General features: G+C 44.5%; 1 protein-coding gene across 1 annotated transcript; it reads right to left on the bottom strand.

Annotated features, from left to right (window-relative positions):
• Positions 1-7,000: 7,000 nt before the first annotated feature.
• Positions 7,001-9,010, bottom strand: LOC120924878 (olfactory receptor 6F1-like). The gene has a single exon (XM_040335857.1). It carries the CDS (start codon positions 8,866-8,868, stop codon positions 7,912-7,914), a length of 957 nt encoding a protein of 318 aa, XP_040191791.1. The 5' UTR covers positions 8,869-9,010; the 3' UTR covers positions 7,001-7,911.
• Between the last annotated feature and the right edge of the window lie 13,055 nt (positions 9,011-22,065).

Consider the following 22,065-nt stretch of genomic DNA (forward strand, 5'->3'; position numbering starts at 1 on the left):
ACAGACACAGCTTTATAAGTCCTTTATTAAAAATAAAAAACTTAAAATGAAAAAAAAAAGATTCCAGCGATGTCTCGATCTCCACTCCAGTGATGGAATCCATTCTTGGTATCCAGCGATGGGTGATCTCCATGCTCCAGCGATGATATCCAGCGAGGAACACGCACACGATCCTTACTCCACCGGAGACACCCCGGGAATGAACGCAGCCAGACAACTCTTATGTAGCTGAGGGCGGGGCTACCTGTCACGTGACCCCGCCCCCCTCTGACGCAAGGGGAAATGCAACCCCCCCTGAAGGGCCTGGTATGGATTTTTTGGGGGAACCCCGCGTCATTTATTTATTTTTTAAATTACGCGGGGTTCCCCTTAATATCCATACCAGACCTGAAGGGCCACACATTTTTTTTATTTTAATTGTGGTTCCCTGCACAAAATGTCAATTTTGAAGAAAAAAAAGTCATTTAAAACTACTTCTGCTATTAATGAATTGTCGGTTCCGGCAATACAGATAAAAGTAATTGAAAAAAATGGAAGGGGTTCCCCTTAATATTCATACCAGACCCAAAGGGCCCGGTAATGGACTGGGGGGGAACCCTGTCATTTTTTTCAATTACTTTTCTCTGTATTGCCGGGACCGACAATTCATGAATATCCGCTAGAAGTTTTAAATTACTGAAAGGATTTCCGCCGTAAGTTACGGCGGCGTAGCGTAACTTAGGGGGCATAAGGGCGCGCAATTCAAATGTATGTGATGGGGGCGTGTTTTATGTAAATACATCTTGACCCGACGTAAATTACGTTTTTTTTCAACTGCGCATGCGCCTTCCGTGGGGGTATCCCAGTGCGCATGCTCGAAATTAAACCGGAACAAGCCAATGCTTACGACGGTGACGTCATTCTAAGCAAATCCCTATTCGCGAACGACTTACGCAAACGACGTAAAAAAATCAAAATTGGACGTGGGAACGACGGTCATACTTAAAGCGGGGGTTCACCCAAAAATTAACTTTCTGCCATTAGATCCAGCATACTGCTGACATCTGCAGTATGCTGTTTTTTTTTTTTTTTGTACTTATCGTTTTATCAGCCTTTGTTATCCGGCTCCTATCGGGGATTCCTTCCGGGTATAGGCCTTCCTAAGCCAAGCGGAGTTGATTGACGGGCTGCTAAAGCGCATCACGCCTTCCAAAAATACTCGCAGGCGCCGTAAACACCCGAGTGTGACTTCGGGTATTTTTGGAAGGCGTGACGCGCTTTAGCAGCCCAGTCAATCAAATCCGCTTGGCTTAGGAACGCCTATTCCCCACAGAAATCCCCGCTCGAAGCTGGATAACAATGGCTGATAAACGATAAGTACAAAAAAAAACAGCATACTGCAGATGTCAGCAGTATGCTGGATCTAATGGCAGAAAGTTGATTTTTGGGTGAACCTCCGCTTTAACATTGAGTACGCCTCATATAGCAGCGGTAACTATACGCCGGAAAAAGCCGAACGCAAACAACGTAAAAAAAATGCACCGGCCGGACGTACGTTCGTGGATCGCCGTATCTAGCTAATTTTCATACTCGACGCGGAATTCGACGGAGACGCCACCTAGCGGCCACCAAAAAAATGCACCTAAGATCCGACGGCGTACTAAGACATACGCCTGTCAGATCGAGCCCAGATGCAGTCGTATCTTGTTTTGTAGATACAAAACAAAGATACGACGCAGGAACTTTGAAATTATGTGGCGTAATTCTTCTGTGGATCTGCTCCTATTTGTCTTATAGATTTACCCTCCTGAAGAAGCAGTCAATTGATCGCGAAACTAGTAGAAGAATTTAATAATCTGTGAGCCATTTCCATAATTAGTAAACCACTTGAAAGTCTACAAGTACCTTTATACTTCTGCTACCCCCCCCCTTCATATCCCCCTTTCCCCAACCCTTAGGCCCCGTACACACGACCGGATCGATCTGCTGAAACTGGTCCGCCTGACCAGTTCTAGCGGACAGATCCGGTCGTGTGTAGGCCCGAGCGGACAATTGTCCCGCGGATCGGACAGTTTCCAGCGGATAAAAATTTCTTAGCATGCTAAGAAATCTGTCCGCTGGAAACCTGCCCTGTCCGCCTCACTGTGCCCATCATTGCAGCCTCGGTGTGTCCATCATTGCAGCCTCACTGTGCCCATCAAATGCAGCTTTACTCTGCCCATGAATGCAGTCTCACTGTGCCCACAAATGCAGCCTCACTGTGCCCATCATTGCAGCCCCTCTTATGCCCCATGTCCCAGTCTGCAGTCCCTGTCTGTGGGAAGGTGTGTTGTTGATGCTCGGTACGGTACCTTCCATGCCAGCAGGATATCCATGATTGCCATCAGCAGGCAGGGTCTTTTTCTCATTTTGGATGGGGACAGTGCTCCTTCCAGAGGATCTGTTGGCTGTGAGATGGCCACCTGCACCTTCAGCCGTCCTCATTTTCTGCCCCCAGTCAGCCGGTCCTCTGGTCCTGGGGAAGTGAGAGCACTGGGTGGGAGCTGGAGATAATGGAGAGAAAAGAGCCCCCACCCATGGAGAGCACATGGGTGGGGGCAAAGAGCAAGGGGGAGTGGAGATCACAGGGGTGGGGAGCGGAGAGCACTGGGGGGGGCTTGAGAGCACTGGGGGAGCCAAAAATAACAGGGGTGGAGATCATGGGAGGCTGAGGGGGGCTGGAGAGCACTAAGGGGGCTAAGAGTGTGGGGGTAAAGAGCACTGAGGGGGATATTGAGAGCACTGGGGGGGCAGAAAGAACAGGGGTGGAGAGCACAGGGGCTAGAGAGCACTGGGGGGTACAAAGAGCAGGGGGGAGTGGAGAGCACTGGGGAGTAGAGAGCAATGGGTGGAGCTTGAGAGCACCAGTGAGGGCCAAAAAAAACAGGGGTGGAAAGTACGGGGGCTGGAGCGCACTATGGGGGGCGGAGAGCACTGGCGGGGTTGGAGAGCACATGGATGGGGCAAAATGCAGGGGGAGCGGAGTCCACTGATGGGGTTGGAGAGCACATGGGTGGGGACAAAATTCAGGGGGGTGGAGAGAGCACTTGCGGGGTTGGAGAGCTTGTGGGTGGGGGCAAAATGCAGGAGGGAGTGGAGAGTACAGGGGTGGGGAGCCAAAAAGAACAGGGGTGGAGAGCACTGGGGGGGCTGAAGAGTGATGGATGGAGCTTGAGAGCACTGGGGGGGGGGCAGAAAGAACAGGGGTGGGGAGCACAGGGGGGGACAGGGGTGGAGAGCACTGGGGGAAAAGGGGTGGAGAGCATGGGGGGAACTGGGATGGAGAGTACTGGGGGGGGTGGAGATCACTGGGGGGGAGAACAGGGGTGGAGAGCACTGGGAGGGAGAACAGGGGTGGAGAGCACTGGGGGAGAACAGGGGTGGAGAGCACTGGGGGGAGAGAACAGGGGTGGAGAGCATGGGGGGGAACAGGGATGGAGAGCACTGGGGGGGAACAGGGGGGGAGCATGGGGGGAACAGGGGTGGGGAGCACTGGGGGGGACAGGGGTGGATGGCACTGGGGCGAACAGGGGTGGAGGGCACTGGGGGGGTGGAGAGCACTGGGGGGGTGGAGAGCACTGGGGTGGTGAAGAGCACTGGGGTGGGGAGAAAAAGTGGTGGAGAGGACTAGGGGGGAGAACAGGGGTGGAGAGCACTGGGGGGAAGAACAGGGGTGGAGAGCACTGGGGGGGAGAGCACTGGGATGGTGGCTGAAGGATGGGGAGAGCTGGAGAGCAGGGGCAGAAATAACAGGTGGAGAGAACTGTGTGGGGGTGGGCTGGAGAGTGTGGTGGGGGAGGAGAACACTGGGGGGGTAGAACTGGATAGGGGGAGAAGCAGGGGGGGCGCATTTAGAGGAAATTAGCTTTCTATATTCCTCCATACAGCCGCTAAATGCTTGCAGGAGCGAGAGGAGAATCAAGCATTCCGCGGCTTCATGGAGGAATAAATATAGAAAGCTCATTTCCTCTATATTCAGCCACCCTGCCTCATTTCCTCCTTTTCAGGCACATAGGGCGGACTGTACGGCGGGCATCTCCTGTGTATCATCACTGAGCTCGCTGGCCTGCCTGGGTCTGTGTTTGGCGGTGATGCTGTAACACAGTCCGGCCCCCAGACCGGGTCGTGTGATAGGCATGAGCCGGTCTAGGGGGGCGGGACCGTGTTACAGCGTCACCTCCGAACACAGACCAAGGCAGCCAGCTCCGTAATGATACGCAGGAGCAGGGGAGAGGTGACATGGAGCATTGCATCTCCCCGCAGCTGAAACCGGCCACCGGACAGGCAGCCTACCAGGAATTCTCGCGATATCCCGGTAGGCCAGTCTGGCCCTGGCCGTGTCCAAAAGTTTTGAGAATTACACAAATATAAATTTTTACAAAGTCTGCTGCTTCAGTGTTTTTAGATCTTTTTGTCAGCTTTTACTATGGTATACTGAAGTAAGCATTTCATAAGTGTCAAAGACTTTTATTGACAAATACATTAAGTTTGTGCAAAGAGTCAATATTTGCAGTGTTACGACCCTTCTTTTTCAAGACCTCTGCAATTCGCCCTGACTGATGGCAGTTCATTCTTGCATAATCAATGCACACGACATTTTTTTTTTACGTGATTATTTTCAAGCCTGCCTTGCATACACACGATCGTGGAAAAAAAATGCTCGAGCAAAGCGCAGTGACGTACAACACGTACGACGACACTATAAAGGGGAAGTTCCATTCGCATGGCGCCACCCTTTGGGCTGCTTTTGCTGATTTCATGTTAGTAAAAGTTTGGTGAGAGACGATTCGCGGTAATGCTTTTCAGTCTGTTACAGCGTGACGAATGTGCTATCTCCATTACATATGCTAGTTTTACCAGAACGAGTGCTCCCATCTCATAACTTGCTTCTGAGCATGCGCATTTTTTTCACGTCGTTAAAGCCTAGACAACACTGTTTTTCACGACGTTAAAAACGACAACGTGAAAAACAATGAGAAAAATTAGAGCATGTTCTAAATTTTTAATGCCCATTTTTAACGTCGAGAAAAATGCTCTGGAGTCTACACACGATCGTTTTTAATGACCATTTAAAAAAATACCATTTTTCACATCATGAAAAACGGTCATGTGTACGCGGCATTAGAGTTTGTCAGAATTTGTGGGCTTTTTTTGTTTACCTGCTTCTTGAGGATTGACCACAAGTTCTCAATGGGATTAGGGTCTGGGGAGTTTCCTGGCCATTGACCCCAAATTCTGATGCTTTGTTCCCCAAGCAACTTAGTTATCACTTTTGCCTTAGGGCAAGGTGCTCCATCATGCTGGAAAAGGCATTGTTCATTACCAAACTGTTCTTGGATGGTTGGGAGAAGTTGGTCTAGAACAGTGGTCTCAAAGTACCGGCCCGCGGGCCATTTGCGGCCCGCGGACCAGTTATAAATGGCCCGCAGGCAGGGTGGAAGTGGGGGGAGCAAAGAGTAAAAAAAAAAAAATTGTTTTTTTTTTTTTTTGAGCTGGTGCTATCTGGTGGTGAGCCGTTGGTATTAAAAGTTATTACCACCAGATGTGAGCTGGCGCCATCTGGTGGTGGCCGTTGGTATTACAAGTTAAGCATTACAAGTTAAACAGCAATTCTAATGTCATTTTACACTATTTTCACTGCCATCTTCTTCCCTCTAATTAGAACCCCCAAACATTATATATATTTTTTATCCTAACACCCCAGAGAATAAAATGGCGATCGTTGCAATACTTTCTGTTACGCCGTATTTGCGCAGCGGTCTTACAAGCGCACTTTTTGGGGAAAAAATTACACTTTTTTTAATTAAAAAATAAGACAACAGTAAAGTTATCCCCATTTTTTTTTAATATTATGAAAGATAATGTTACCCTGAGTAAATTCATACCCAACATGTCACGCTTCAAAATTGCGTCCGCTTGTGGAATGACGACAAACTTTTTTACCCTTTAAAATCTTCATAGGTGACGTTTAAAAAAATCTACAGGTTGCATGTTTTAAGTTACAGAGGAGGTCTAGTGCTAGAATTATTGCTCTCGCTCTACCAATCGCAGCGATACCTCACATGTGTGGTTTGAACACTGTTTACATATGCGGGCGCTGCTCGCGTATGTGTTCGCTTCGGGACGGGGTGCGTTTGCTGGCTCCTAGATTCCAAGCAAATTTGTCAAACCCTGCCTTACACCAGTGCTGGTGGTAATAATGCGCTCGCTGACACCAGTGCTGGGGGTTAATAATGTGTTCGCTGACACCAGTACTGTTGTTTTTGAAGTTTGAAAGTTTGCATGCGGCCCCCCATGGCATATGAAAACTTGTCTTGTGGCCCTCAGGTAATTTGAGTTTGAGACCCCTGGTCTAGAAGGATGTTTTTGTACAATTTGTTATTCATGGCTGTGTTCATAGGCAAAATCGTGAATGAGCCCACTCCCTTGGCTGAGAAGCAACCCCACACATAAATGGACTCTCGATGCTTAACTGTTGGCATGACACAGGACTGATGGTAGTGCTCACCTTTTCTTCTCCGGACAAGGTTTTTCCTGGATGCCCCAAACAATTGGAAAGGGGATTCATCAGAGAAACTTACTATACCACAGTCCTCAGCAATCCAATCCCTATACCTTTTGCAGAATATTAGTCAGTCTGTCCCTGATGTTTTTCATGGCAACAAGTGGCTTCTTTGCTGCCCTTGACATTAGGCCATCCTCCAAAAGTCTTTGCCTCGCTGTGTGTGCAGATGCACTCACACCTGCCTGCTGCCATTCCTGAGCTAGCTCTGCACTGGTGGTGCCCCTATCCTGCAGCTGAATCAACTGTAGGAGATGCACATATATATATAGATACATATATGTATAGAGCAGATGATGGACTTTGAAGGCGTAATAAGTTAAAAAATTGGATATTTATTGGATATTTATTAAGAAAATACATAAATTGATTGAAAAACATAAATTACATAAATAAGGCCATTGCTAGGAAGGCCTAAGAATACAGAAACATTAGCATGACAGACCATGTAGTAACATATGGGTACAGTACAAAGAATCAACAAGAGTGGGAGACTAGCAACCACTTCTCATTTAGAGTTGAGAAAAAAAAACTTGAAGTTTTCAGAAGGTGAAATGTCATACGATGCTCAGCCTGACATGTTGCGTGTTGAAAAAACACTTCTTCAGGAGCTTAATTCTTTTTCAATTCTAGTTATCGGGACGTGGCATTGTATAATTTCTCTCATATCCACAGCCCCACTCTGTGATGATCTGATTTATTATTCTAACTGTAGGAGATGGTCCTGACACTTGCAAAGCCTTCTTCAGAAATGCAGTGAAATTTTTTTTTTTTTATGAGATTATGTTAATTTTCATGGCAAAGAGGGACTTGCAATTAATTGTAATGCATCTGATCACTCTTCATTACACTCTGGAGTATATGCAAATTGCCATTATGAACACTGAGGCAGCGGTCATTGTGAAAATTAATATTTGGGTCATTCTCAAATCTTTTGGCAATGGCTGTACACTCGCAAAAGGTATATGACTCAACTAAGTTTTCTGGTCAAAAGTGCTTATGTTGATAAACCCATTACATTGAGGATTTATCAAGCTAAGCACTTTTAACCTGAGAACCTAGTAGGGTTATTTACCACCATAAGCAACTAAGGTCTGCCGGCCATAAAAATTATTTTTTGGCAAGTTCTTCAGTGTTCTCCAGAGATAAAAGTGGTACTTGAGTGCCTACAGTGCACCAAGAGGCACAGAGTCATAGAATGCCAACATTAAGGTGTCTGTATAAAAAAAAAAGAAGCCCATTACCAATCCACCATCTGCTTTCAACACTCAATTTTTAAGCAAGTTAGAAATGCCTGATGTATCATGTGTTTTTGAAACTGATACCAATTGTCATTTAGTAATATAAGATGTTGTATTCCTCTCTGATAACTTTATGCTCATGACCTTCTTTATTGCTTTTTTTACATCTTTGTTTCGCAGGCAATAAATAATAGGATTTAGTAGTGGGGTTACCACTGTGTTAAAAACACCCAAGACCTTATTTATATCCATTGGATAGGACACACTAGGTCGAACATAAATGAATATGACTGTTCCATAAAGAATAGATACAACAGTGAAGTGTGAGGCACACGTTGAAAAAGCTTTTTGTCTCCCTTTGGTGGATGGGATTTTTATTATTGAAAATACGATCAGCACATAGGATACAACAGTAAGCATCAATGATGTAAGAATTATAGTGCAGGCAAAAAGGAAGACCACAATTTCTTCTAGTAAAGTGTTTTGGCACGACAGGTTCAGAACAGGTGGGATGTCACAAAAGAAATGGTTAATAACTGTAGGTGCGCAAAATGTCAAGTGAGATATCAAAAGAACAAGGAAGAACACAGAGATGAAAGCTACTGACCAACATGTTATAGTAGCTTGAAGACATACTTGACCATTCATGATGGATGGATAACGCAGTGGATTACAGATAGCTAGGTAGCGATCAAAGGCCATTACTCCCAGAAGAAAAAACTCTGTAGAACCCAAAGAGAAGTAAAAATACATTTGAGTAAAACATCCAGAAAATGAAATGTATTTCCAGCCAACCAGATTCATCAAGAGCTCAGGGGCAATGGATGATGTATACCATATCTCTAGAAAAGAGAGCTGGCTAAGCAGGAAATACATAGGAGTGTGAAGTCTTGTGTCTATGCGAACCAAACAAATGATGGCAACATTAGCAGTCAAAGTCAATAGGTAAATAGCTAAGAAAACCACAAAGAGAAATAGCTGCAACTCTACAGAGATAGTGAACCCGACTAAAAAGAAGAAGTGCGCTGCACTGCTTTGATTTTCCATTACAATCTTCTCCCTGTGAGCATAACGGAGTAAACATGGATCATATTTTAAAAGGAATATATTATTGCTACAGCAAAAAAAGTACTTGAACCCTGAAAACTTCAGTGGCAGATAACATCAGGACACAACCAATCTGATTTGATAAGGCAGGTCGTTTAATACAGTTCAGAGCCACCAATCAGGGTAAAATTTCACTACAGTTTACCTCAATGGGGTTGTTTGCTATGCGCTATACATTATATACATTCTTTACACTGCTTTAATAAATAAGTTCATGCTTAGTGTATAACTAGTTGAGTAAAGGAATATAAAAGTATTATAACAATATTTTTTTTTTCAAATATAAATGTTATTGTTTTTCTTCAAGAAAAAGAACAGAAATACAAGACAACACAGAGAAAATACATTGCAGGACCAGGTAAAGTAACTGGTGATCCCAGGTGCATAAATGACATAGTAACAACAATAGTATCAGCATCAATAGTAATAGTAATGATGGTACAATCTGCAGCTGTAGAGACCGTCTACTAATGAGGGCTAAATCTGATGGGTGCGGGAAGGCACCACAACTTCGTAGTCTCAGACCTGGTTGCATTCTCCAAACCTTGAGTACCACTGCATCAGATAAAAATCACAAACAAATTGACAATAGAGAACATATGAATACAGTGAAAATACAGAGAGAAGGGAAAGGAAAGCCTAGGGAAACAGAGAAGGGGAAAAGAAATGGGAAAAAGGGGGGGGTAGGAAGAATTTGGCCCAGGTGTGTAGGTTGTAACGGCCTTTGGTCTGTTATGGTTCGCTACTCAAGTGGCTAGCATAGCCAATCCTTTATCGGAGTATATGAACATGGTCCAAAGCATCCATGCCTGGGAATGTTGCTCTTGTTTATTTTGAGCTGTTCAGACTAAATCCTCCAGTCTCCTGATCTCCTCCACTCTGCGCAGCGACTTGCCCACAGTCGGGGGGTAATTTTTCTTCCACAAAAGTGGGATGCAAGCCTTGGCTGCATTCAGTAGGTGTCTCACGATCAACTTTTCGTAGCTCCGTGCCGGAACTGCCGTGGCATGGAGCAGGATGAAGGCTGGATCATCACTTATCGTGTAGTCCGTGAATTTTTGAGTAAGCATGCGGAATATCGTCCAGAAGTGCTGCAGCCGAGGGCAGGACCAGAAAAGATGGAAGAGCATCCCCTTTTCTGCCTGACATCTCCAGCATTTGTCTGCAGTGGCCGGGAAGAACTTATGCAGCCGGATGGGTGTGTAGTACCATCTTGTCAGGATCTTATAATTAAGTTCCTGAATCTTTGTGCAGATAGAATTTTTTAAGGAGAATCGGATAATCGATTGTTTTTGGTTGCTGGCAAACGACTGTTGTAAAGCGGTCTCCCATTTTTGGAGAAATTGCAGATCAGGTTGTTCCGCAGGCGAGTTGAGCAGATCGTAGGTTTTAGACAATACATTGGGTAGAACCCCCTCATCCCTACAGTAGTCTTCGAAGGTCGTCAGGTCACGATTGCGTTGTGACGGGTTGGGGATCGAGTGGAGGAAATGATGCAGTCGTATTGCTTTCCAAAAGGGAAGTCAGAATCGACCACTATCATCAGTTAGTGAGAGCACTGAGGGCCAGCGGTTGTCCGTCAAGAAGTGTAGGGCCCGGTCTCTGTCAGCTCCTGTGAGCATCTCATATTCTGATCGGTCTAATCCTGGAGGGAAGGAGGGATTGCCTAATATCGGGTACAGAGGGGAATCACTAGAGTAAAGAGAGTGTGCGAATATTGTAGAAGTGCCTACCTGGAGGGTGGTGCCTATTACCGGGTGAGATTTCAGTGCTAGGGGTAGCTGATCATAACACCAGACTGCTCCTTTTAGTGTGGCCGCAGACTGCTCCTGCTCTAACTGTATCCACAGTTTTTTCCGGCTATGCCGGTTCCAATCTATTATTCTCCCTAGATGAACTGCCGAATAGTAATGCCGTATATCTGGGAGAGCCTGTCCTCCATAGTGTTTGGGTAGTGTTAGATAGCGCCTACGCAGCCTAGGCTTTGAATTTGCCCAAATAAACTTGAGAAATAGGGAATGTACTTGTTTAAAATAATGGGGTGGGATCCTTATCGGAAGCGTTTGAAATAAATATAAGAACTTCGGAAGGATACACATTTTAAGGAGGTTGCATCTGCCGAACCAGGAGTGCAATCCTTTGGTCCATTTCTCCAGGAGCAATCTGGTCCTAGTCAGGAGGGGCGGGAAGTTTAGTTCAAAAGTGTGTTTTAAGTCATTGGGGATCAAGGTTCCCAAGTAATTGAGGGAGGTATTTGACCATTTAAATCTGAATTGTGATTTTAGGGATTGCAATCTACTGGATGATATATTAATCCCCATAGCAGCCGACTTATCAAAATTAATTTTAAGATTAGAGAGACGTCCGTATCTGTCAAATTCCCTAAAGGGAAATTCGGCAAGGACACTATTGGGTTAGTTAGCGAGAACATGAGGTCATCTGCGTAAGCAGAAATTTTGTTTATTGGGTTCCTCCAACTGTCACCCCTGTCTGGGTTGGATCTTACCATGCAAAGAAAGGGTTCCAAGGCCAAGGCAAAGAGGAGGGGTGAGAGGGGGCAACCACTTTCTAGTTCCGTTCATTATATAGAACAACTCTGAAAGGATTCCGTTGGCTTTGACCTGGGCTGTGGGTGTGGAGTAAATGCTGAGAATCCACTGTAGCATTTTATGTCCTAGGCCGTATAACAATATTTCATTCATGGTAGATGTAATGGGCCAGTCATCTATAGGAAAATTTACTGTGTTAAAAAAAAACAAGATTTTGCCCTAATACGTTTCTAAGAAAATCTGTCTGCCTACTGTATGTGGGCTTGTTGGTTTTATCAAAACCTAATGCCGCGTACACACGGTCGTTTTTCGGCATAAAATAAACAAGATTTTTTAAAACGTCATTTCAAAATGATCGTGTGTGGGCTTCACATCGTTTTTCGGCTTCTGAAACATGACAAATAAAACAAATTCGAACATGCTGCATTTTTTCATGTCATTTTTCAAAATGTCGTTTTTCGTGTTGTAAAAAATCATCGTGTGTGGGCAAAAACAAAGTTTTATACCCGCGCATGCCCAGAAGCAAGTTATGAGACGGGAGCGCTCGTTATGGTAAAACTACCATTCATAGTGGAGTAAGCACATTCATCACGCTGTAACAGACAAAAAAGCGCAAATCGTCTTTTTCTAACAAGGAATCAGCTAAAAGCAGCCCAAAGGCAAATAGAACTTCCCCTTTAGAGTGCCGTCGTACGTGTTGTACGTCACCGCGCTTTGTTCATCATTTTTCAAAAACGATGGTGTGTGGGCAACGTCGTTTTTAATGATGAAGTTGGAAAAACTTTGTTTTTTGGACATGCTGAAAAATGACATTTTTTTTCATGCCGAAAAACGACCGTGTGTACGCGGCATCAGACTTTTTCTACTCCAGTATGGAAAGATTTTTTTTAGCTTACACTCGTAATAATATCTTTTAAAAGACAATTATAGTATAAAATAAAAACAGTTCCTCTGCTCAGTACTAAAATAGTGCCAACTCATTTTTGACACTTATGTATTTTCTTGAATTATTTCAAAGCAGAACCCAATTTATCAGTGAACAACAGATTTTTACTCTAGTCTTTTTACTTCAACTTTCACTTTCACCTAATGGGTGGTCAAATGTGTAGCCCTGACCTCCATCAAGTGCCACCGTCTACCAAGGGTTCAAAAAACTCCTCAGCTCAGCCAAGTGTCAGTGTTTATGCTTTAAACTGGACCTTTCAGTAACTTTAGAAGTCTTTGCTGAAAATTTGCTTTAGATTTGTCTGTTACCAGTCTTATAATGCTACATGACATATGGCTGCTTTCCTGTTTTTATTGGAAAAACAACAGGAACACAGAGACAGGAAATTAAATCATAATCATAAACATCTATCAGTAGATTACAGTAAATAAGCATTTCAACTTTTATAAACTTGGTACGGAAAAAAAATGATCCAAAGTATAATACAGTGGAACCTCGGATTACGAGCATAATCTGTTCCAACAGAATGCTTGTAATCCAAAGAACTCACATATCAAAGCGAGTTTCCCCATTGAAGTCAATGGATATGAAAATAATTTGTTCCGCATTGACTTCAATAGGATGCAATACCGCATGCGGCCAGAGGCGAGAGCCTCAGAAACGTCCGAAAAGGCCAGAGGACACGTCGGCTGACCTCGGCAAACCTCGGAAAGACTTCCCACCCAAGATCTGCCAAGGTCAGCCGTGCTGTCCTCGGGCCTCTCCATGCATTTCCAAACGGTGCTGATCGGCTGCAATCAGCGACGTTCGTCTCTGCTCTGCTCCGGTGCCCCCCCACCTCAGGCCAAAAGTGTTACTGCACACCGCTTTGGCCTGAATCGTGCTCATTTTGCAAGACAACACCCGCAAGCCGATTTTTTAAAATACAGTGCTCGTACTGCGGAACGCTCGTTAACCGCTTTACTCGCAATCTGAGGTTCCACTATTTATAAGAAATGTTGTTGTAACTATATCTGTGTAGCGCTCACCCTCGGAGGGGACGCTAAAAATGTGCCCCGGTCTGCCTTGCTAGTACAGAGCCTGCCAGTCACAAGCACAATTCTATACACACTGACAACACAGGCTCAGTCTAGAGCAGGGGTGCCCAACCAGTGGCCCGGGGGCCACATGTGGCCCGTGGAGCCCTCTGATGTGGCCCTCGACCTCCTGCTCTGGGATGGCAGGTTGGCAAGCTCAGATCACGAGTTGCCGACCCGCCATCCCAGAGCAGCAGTTTTGTGAATGAAGCCGCTGGTAGAGGAAACATCCACAGGTGCACTGCGCTGCACCCACGGTTTGGGCAAATTGCAGTGCATCAGTGTGAAAGCAGCCTTAGGTCCCTTTCACAGGATCAGTCTGACCCAATCGGACTTAATATTCACCTCTATGGAGCAGCAGATGTAAACAGACTTGTGTCTGTTTACACCCGCCTACCTAAAAAAAAAAATAGAAAGGGATCTGCCCCCTTCCATCTGGGCGAATCGTATTGGATCAGAGGGCCCATAGAGTACAGTGGGCTGTGTCTGTAGACACGGACCTGTCATCCTCCCGCTCTGCTCATTGTGGCCCGCGACCAGCTACCAATTCGCTTTAGTGGCCCTCGCTCTTCAAAATGTTGGACACCCCTGGTCTAGAGGATGTCTTTTTAGAGTTTACGTCTGAATAACTTGAACAGGAGAGGAGTTTTGGGTCACAGTATACTCCAAACTATAGCAAACATAACAGGAGGACAACTTCTCACTAATCTTCTCTAAACTGCAGTCATACATGATAGTCCCAAACCAGGTCCTGCTCACACTGTCCAAGACACCACTCAGGCCCCATACACACGGTCGGACAAAACCGACCGCGTGTATAGCCCATCGGTCCAAACCGATGGTTAGTACAGAAAAGCATTGGTTCAAAACCCGCGCATGCTCAGAATCAAGTCGACGCATGCTTGGAAGCATTGAACTTCATTTTATTCAGCACGTCGTGTGTTTGACGTCACCGCGTTCTGACCTGATCGGTTTTTGGAAGGATAGTGTGTACGCACATCAGACCATCAGGCCACTTCAGTGGTGAACCGATGAAAACGGTCCGTCGGACCATTCTCATCGGTTTTGTCCGACCGTGTGTACAAGGCCTCAGCCTTCCCCCGGGAGAGATAAGAGATCCTTGTCCAGACCAGGACTTCTGGCAGTGCTTTCAGCACTGATCCTTGACCAGTCTTCCCCAGGCCCCCAGTCAGGTCGTGGGGAGACTGCAATTACTTGTCTCACAAGCTATCTCCCAAGAGAAGTAGCACTAGGAGAACTGGAACATTCTCTGGCATCTTCTGAATGCCTCTATCCAGGGCTTGGCTAGGGCATGATAAATATTCATACTAGTCTTTTGACTCTCCATGCCCTATATTCTGGAAGCTGCTTCTAGAAGCAAATAGGAGAAATTAAACTCCCAGCTAGAAACCCTGACCAGACAAAAGCAATCAATTACTGCTTCACCAGTGGTGGCCCGTTCATTAGGGGTGCACAGGCATAGCCCCCCTATCCATGCGTCCGGCTCCCTAATCTACATTTAGGGCCCCAAATGGGGTGGGGTTTAAGCACATGATTAAATCCAGAGGCCCTAATAGGCTTCAAAAAAGGGTGGGGTTGGGGCGCAGAACACTGCGCTCTGATCCCACCCTGTTGTGTGACAATAGCAAATGAATATTCGCTATTGTCACACTGATCCTCCTCCCGGCCAGTCAGAAAGCGTGTCCTGAGACCCGTCACCCAATTGGCTGAAAGGACAGGAGATCCTATTGGATGCCTAGTAGGAGGAGGGAGGAAACACATGGTGAAAGCGCTGTGATGCAGAGGAGGAGGAGACACAATGGAGGCTGCCGCCCGTCACCCATAGGAGCACTGCCCACCCGCAACCTAGTTGACATTGGGGTTGCGTGGGGGACCCAACTGACTGACATCAGGGGGTGCCTCCGGCCGACCGGGGAGGTGGTTGTTTGCCACCCCCCCCCCAAAAAAAACACACCAACCGCCACTGACTTCAGTAAAGCCAAAAACTAAATTTAGCCTAGCATCCTAGCTAAATCAGGGCACTACATCTGCAGTGCTAACACCCGCATTCAACAACTACTTCTCATATAAGTCCATACAAGCCACCATTTGCAGATAATGTCAGATCTGGAGCCTGCTTCAGGTACTGCATAACCCTTTAAATAGCATTGCAGTCCCTATGCCAGAGTCTATTTCATGTCTGCAGAGCAGTGACATGATGGTAAGTACTGTATTTATTGGCGTATAACACTCACTTTTTTACCCTGAAAATAAAGGGTAAACTGTGCCTGCATGTTATACGCAGGGGGCTGTGAAGAGTTTTTTTTCCTGAAACTTCCCCCTTAAAGTAAGGGTGCGTGTTATACGCCTGTGCGTGTTATATGCCGATAAATACGGTAACTAAGTAAGTAGCAGCAATTCTGTAATTTCCCAAGCTTTACCTTATGTCTTGATACAGAATTCTGTAACCCATTTGGGGCCCACAGTGACTCACTGTAGCCTCCAAATATACCCTACTTAGCACAAAATTCCCATTGTGTACACTTTTTATAAACATGTACATATGTACAAAAAAATCAGCTTAATCTCTCTACAAAACCATGTTGTTCTAGATTGAGTGGTACAGTACTCAAGCATAATACCATATTTCCTTAGAAAAGCTTTTTTCTTTACTCAGTGCCATTACCTGTTCTGAGTATTTTGGACATTTTGCTGATTTGATTACTTGGGCAAGATATTATTCTGGTTTATCTGAAACATCATCCTTACCACGTGACAGGTAGAACACAGTATATACAGTACTGTGAGTAGTCAAAAATAAATGTGAGAAAAATACTTTTTCTTTCTTGTCAGCTCTGTTGGTGCTACATTTCAAAAAATATTTCCTGGTCATTTTCCCCTTTATATAAATGGTACAGTTCATTATGTGATTGAATGATTCCATTTTTATGACAATGGCGTACTGAACTTTAGCTAGTTTCTTAAGACCCCTTTCACACTGGGTCGCTTTGCAGGCGCTATAATGATAAAAATAGCGCCTGCAAAGCGACCCGAAACAGCCGCTGCTGTCTCTCCAGTGTGAAAGCCCTTTCACACTGGAGCGGTGCTCTAACAGAACGGTAAAAAAAGTCCTGCTAGCAGCATCTTTGGAGCAGTGAAGGAGTGGTGTGTATACCGCTCCTCCACCGCTCCTGCCCATTGAAATCAATGGGCACCGCGGCTATATACTGCCGGCAAAGTGCCTCCGCAGAGGCGCTTTGCGGTGGTTTTAACCCTTTCTCGCCTTCTAGCAGGGGGGTAAAAGTGCCCCAATAGCGGGCGAATAGCGCTGCGAAATTGACGTAAAGCGCCGCTAAAAATAGCAGCACTTTACCGCCGCCCCAGTTCCAGTGTGAAAGGGGCCTTATAGTTTCAGGATTCCTGTGATCAAGGGGATAGTACCAGGTTTGAATACAGTTTAATTGTTTAAATGATTTTTCCCTTTGCCAATGTTAGCCACATCACTGCACTTCACCTGATAGAGTTCAGTTGATGTGGCATTTAGCTAAGTCATTACATTAGATGTCAATACATTTGCCTGCATGGTGAGCTTCTTCACTGACAATAGGTTACTTTCAAGAATAGGGATATGAAATACATCTCTCATGGGTCTTCGTGCAGACTGTTGAGGAAAGTGTTGATAAGCTTTCCCTATTCCTTCTGAGATCATATACTGTCCATTAGTTGTTGTAATTATCTCCATACAATATATACTGATTGATTTTAATCTAACAGATTACTCCATACTCCAATGCTTTACAGTGCAGCTAGATAAATCTGCATTGTTGGCTATTGTATTCTGACACTGACGGCCAGTGCCAGTGACTGTAAGAATATATGAACAGTGGCTGCAGAAAATTTTGACCAGATCCTTAGGAACTGGGCAGAATTGATTTAATGTATGACCAGCTTTCTATTTGATCCAGCTGAAGGAAGACATTTTGACTTGTATTTAATGAAAAATGATAAGGCCCTGTCTTTGGAGGGAAAGAAATATTCAGTATCTTAAGCGTCTTCCATTCACTTCTTTTTAGCGTTTTTGTTTTTAAAGCTGGAGTCTGGGTATGTATTACATTGTTACTTTGGTCCAGCTTGGACAATTGTAAGTATGCCTAAAGCCAGTCATAGATCGTGCAATTTTCTTTCCTGCAATGACAGGTTGCAGGAAAGAAAATCACTTGATTCCCCCATAAACACAGTCAGTGCTGATGGGGAATCCCTCCCAAGGAGCTATTGTGTTCTCTTAGAGGGGGGTGAACATGCAGTGATTATTGCTAGCGGCTATAGCCGCTGGCGATAATTGCATTAAAAATCAGACAGGCCGGTTGTACCCAAGTTGATAGATCAATTCATTTGGGTACAATCAGCCTGCCTATACATGGTTCGAATCTCAGCAGGTCCCTGCTGAACTGGCCAAGATTCAAACTGTCTATGGCCAACTTTACTCATACCTAAGGGACTGCAATGGAAAGTGACTGTAATAGTCACAGCTAAACCAAGCTTGACCAATGTAACTTTGCAATAAAGACTATACCTAGACATTGGCCTTAAAGCGGTGGTTCACCCTGCAGAACAACATTTTACCATACAATTCGGCATTGTAGCGCGAGCTACAGTATGCCGGTCTTAATTTTTTTATCGCCGTACTCACAGTGTAATCGTACATAGTAGATTCTGACTGCCCGCGGGGAATGGGCGTTCCTTTCAAGAGGGAGGGTGATTGACGGCCGGCTCTGGCACGTCACGCTCCCCGAAGACAGCCGGAGTAGGTCTCGGCTCTTCACGGCGCCTGCGCACAGACTATGCGCAGGCGCCGTGAAGAGCCAAGCCTATTTCGGCTATTTCCGGAGAAGCGTGACGCGCCAGAGCCGGCCGTCAATCACCTTCCGTCTGGATTGGAACGCCCATTCCCCGGAATCTACTATGTACGATTACACTGTGAGTACGGCGATAAAAAAATTAAGACCGGCATACTGTAGCTCGCGCTACAATGCCGAATTTTAGGCTAGAAGAAAAAAAAATGTTTTTTTATTTTATAGGGTGAACCCCCACTTTAACTTATCTAATTTTGTGATTCAATATAGCTTCTCAAATTCTACCGTTTGCATTTAAAGGCTAAAGTTAATCTTTTCCAAATATATAGTCAAAGGACATCCATAGGTATTAAAAAAGTACATCTTTGCAGAGATGTCTCTTACCAGTTTTATGATGCTGCTTGACATATGACTACCCTTCTAGTTTTTATTGCAAAAACAACAAGTATATCATAATCCTATACTTCCACAAGAGAGAACATTACAAAAACAACCACTACACTCTGTGCCGCTATCACCTAATAATAATCATATTATAATATACATTGTATGAGAATATTGCTGTTGTAACTATGTCTGTGTAAAACAGCATGATAAAAGTGTGCATTAATACATTCCTGACCTGTCACAAAATACAGCAAAAATATAATTAAAAGAAAAGTATGAGATTTTTATTTTTTATTTTAGAATCATACCTACCTAGCTGGATGCAGCATCTGTCTCATGTTGCATCTGTGCCCTGTTTGCCCTAAGACTGAGAACCAAGCATTCAAACACTGCCAATCGCTTGGTTCTCAGTTCTCCATGACTGCTCTGCCCCTCCAGCGCTCACTGGAGTGCTGAGCTATGCAGGGGGCAGGAGCGGTCACCTTAGGCTCTCAGCGGTTCGCTGAGAGGCTGAGCCAAATGCCAGTCCAGGCATATGAGCGGATCCTAAACATATGGTCACAATCTTTCCCGAGCCTGGACCATCCTTCTCAAGAGAAAAGCAGAGGAAGACCTTAGAAAATAAAATAGGCCTTTTGACTATGTAATACTGACAAGAAACACAAACTCCTGCGCACAAGTGGGATCCTTGATAATTAGTCAGATATCTACATACACGGCTGGGCTCTGAGGAAGAGGTCTCTGTCACCTCGAAACGCGTCAGCCAGCAGCAACGCACCTCGCCACCCCCCCTACATTCTGGAGTGTGGTTCGAGGGGTATTTTAATTATCGTTTGACAAGCCTTTTATCATTCTTTGTTTATGAGTAGTTTTCATTATTTTGTTATTTCATTAAAATTTGTCAAACGGTAGTACACGAGGCTGGTGCGCCTTTCTTTCTCCCTTTTTGTCTCTTGACTATGTACCATGGTATAAAAAGCATCAAGGGAGACTGCTGTATTGTGTGCTGCAAATCATGAAAAAAAACCTCTTAACTTCTTTAAGCTGGAAGTGTGCTTCATGAAACTTCAAATTTCATTTAGCGCAGCAAGGCTGTGGTGTCAGAGGTGCCAGCAGATTTTTCAATACTAAACTCAAAATAAATATTATTTTTTTGTCCTCATTTCTTAAACTGGATGGCCTGCCAATAACCTTGTATACACATGTTCCCCACTAATCCATATTTTTTTGCCTGCATTGTAAATGCGCTTGCTTACCCCAAAGCTTACTACTAGAATAGGAGGGAAGGGGAATAAATAATTACTACCTATAAAAAATATTTAATCCAAAACCACATACTATAATGCATTTAAAAACTCTACAACAATAGTATTTGTTACAAAGCAAATAGCAAAATAAAGTTAAATTGTCCTTTACATAAAGGCCCAAAATCCTTGGGCCTGTAATATTATTTTGCAATAAATAAAAGCATAAAAAACTGTGCTCTAGGTTATTTCAGCAACAAGATACCCCTAATTAAATGGACATAAAAAAAACACAGCATAGAAATGCATACCGGTAATTACATACTATGAAGCATTTGAAGTTCTGCCAAAAAATCATCCTTGTTTAAAATCCACAAAGCAAAACAAAAATGCTTGATTGAAATTTGCCTAAAGGCCTAAAGAAATTATGGTTCTAAAGGTATTAAATGTACATTTGCCTATAAAATTAGTTTGTGAAACATGATAAAAAAGAAAGAAATTAAGCCCAACTTTATGAAGCCTAACTTAAAAAAGTTTTGGACAAAGTGTGAGAGATTTATAGCCTTGTAACTTTTCCCTACTATGCATAAAAATAAAAATAAATGACTGGAGTTGGGCTTTAATGGTCGTCTGGTAAAATATTTGAAAGGTGAACATTTCATTCACTTTTTTCTCCAACCTGTATTTTAGGAGTCTCTGCTATGGTAAGGTGTTACAGGATTCCACATTATGTGAAAGTAATGCTTCAGGTCTGTGTTGGCTAAGAAGCACTGACTGTCAGAGGGATACAGTTATATAACGTAAAATCTGGTCCGAGAGGATTAAATAATGACTTCTGAGACCATAAATACATCTGAGAGCAGATAAATAAACACAAAGATATTAGTCTGCTGTGACATCATATGTACATTTACTGTATGTTTCTTTTTCATATTTTAAAGGAGGTAATAGAAAGTAAATTATTTGTATTGTTATTGGGGATCTTCAAAAAGTTAACTCTTCGCTACAGCAGCTGCAGTGAACTTGTTTTAAGTAAATCAGCGGCTTCTTACAATGTCTGTAGAATTTACCTGGACTGTCCAATCACTTCAGCAAAGTACAAGTACAGGCAGACCCCCCTTTCACTGTATCCAACAGGCTCATACCCCGGCAATTATATTAGAGTGACACTAAAATCACATTGACCATTACACTGACCTACCTGACCCACACAAACCTACCTGACATACACTGATCTACATACACTAACCTACCTGACATACACTAACCTACCTGTGACATACACTGACCTACCTGACACATACACTGACCTACCTGATATACACTGACCTACCTGATATACACTGATCTACATACACTGACATACACTGACCTACCTGTGACATATACAGACCTACCTGACACATACACTACTGACCTACATGACATACACTTACCTACCTGGTGCATACACTGATCTACATACACTGACCTACCTGACATACATACACTGACCTACCTGACATACACTGACCTACCTGACATATATACACTGACCTATCTGACCAGGAGATAGACTTTTTGTGTCCTGCAGCTCAGCCGTAGTGTGCGGTGTGCGGCGCTCCCATCCATCATCATCATCACCACAGCAGGCACTGCCAGGCAGCCAGAGACAGAGGAGGAGAGGAGAGCCCCCCCCCCAAACGGGGAGCAGGGATCTCATAGTGTAATTCCCGCCTTCTGGAGCCTGCAGCGCCTATGATGGACGTCATACATCCCGTTGTCCCAGCAATGGAGCACTGGGACGTCCATGATAGGCGCTACAGGCTCCAGAAGGCGGGTCCTGCTATGGCACTCGGCTGTGCTCCGAGTCAGATCGGTCCCCGCTTGGGCTCGGGGCTGATAGTAGAACTGTTAATTCCAGGGCTTTTTGGGGGCCCACTTGTGGCTCAAGGCCCCCCTCAGCCCTCCTCCAGATGCTACTCCTGTCAATGAAGAAGAAAACAAAGAAAATAAAATGTTAAAATCTGTATTTTTTTATATGTTTAGCAAAAAATAAAAAACCCAGTGGTGATTAAATACCACCAAAAGAAAGCACTATTT

This window comes from Rana temporaria, chromosome 1 (assembly GCF_905171775.1).
Source record: "Rana temporaria chromosome 1, aRanTem1.1, whole genome shotgun sequence".
Classification (NCBI taxonomy): domain Eukaryota; kingdom Metazoa; phylum Chordata; class Amphibia; order Anura; family Ranidae; genus Rana; species Rana temporaria.

Coding starts and splice junctions, on each gene's coding strand:
- LOC120924878 (XM_040335857.1), bottom strand. CDS start 8,868: ATGGAAAATCAAAGCAGTGCAGCGCACTTCTTCTTTTTAGTCGGGTTC.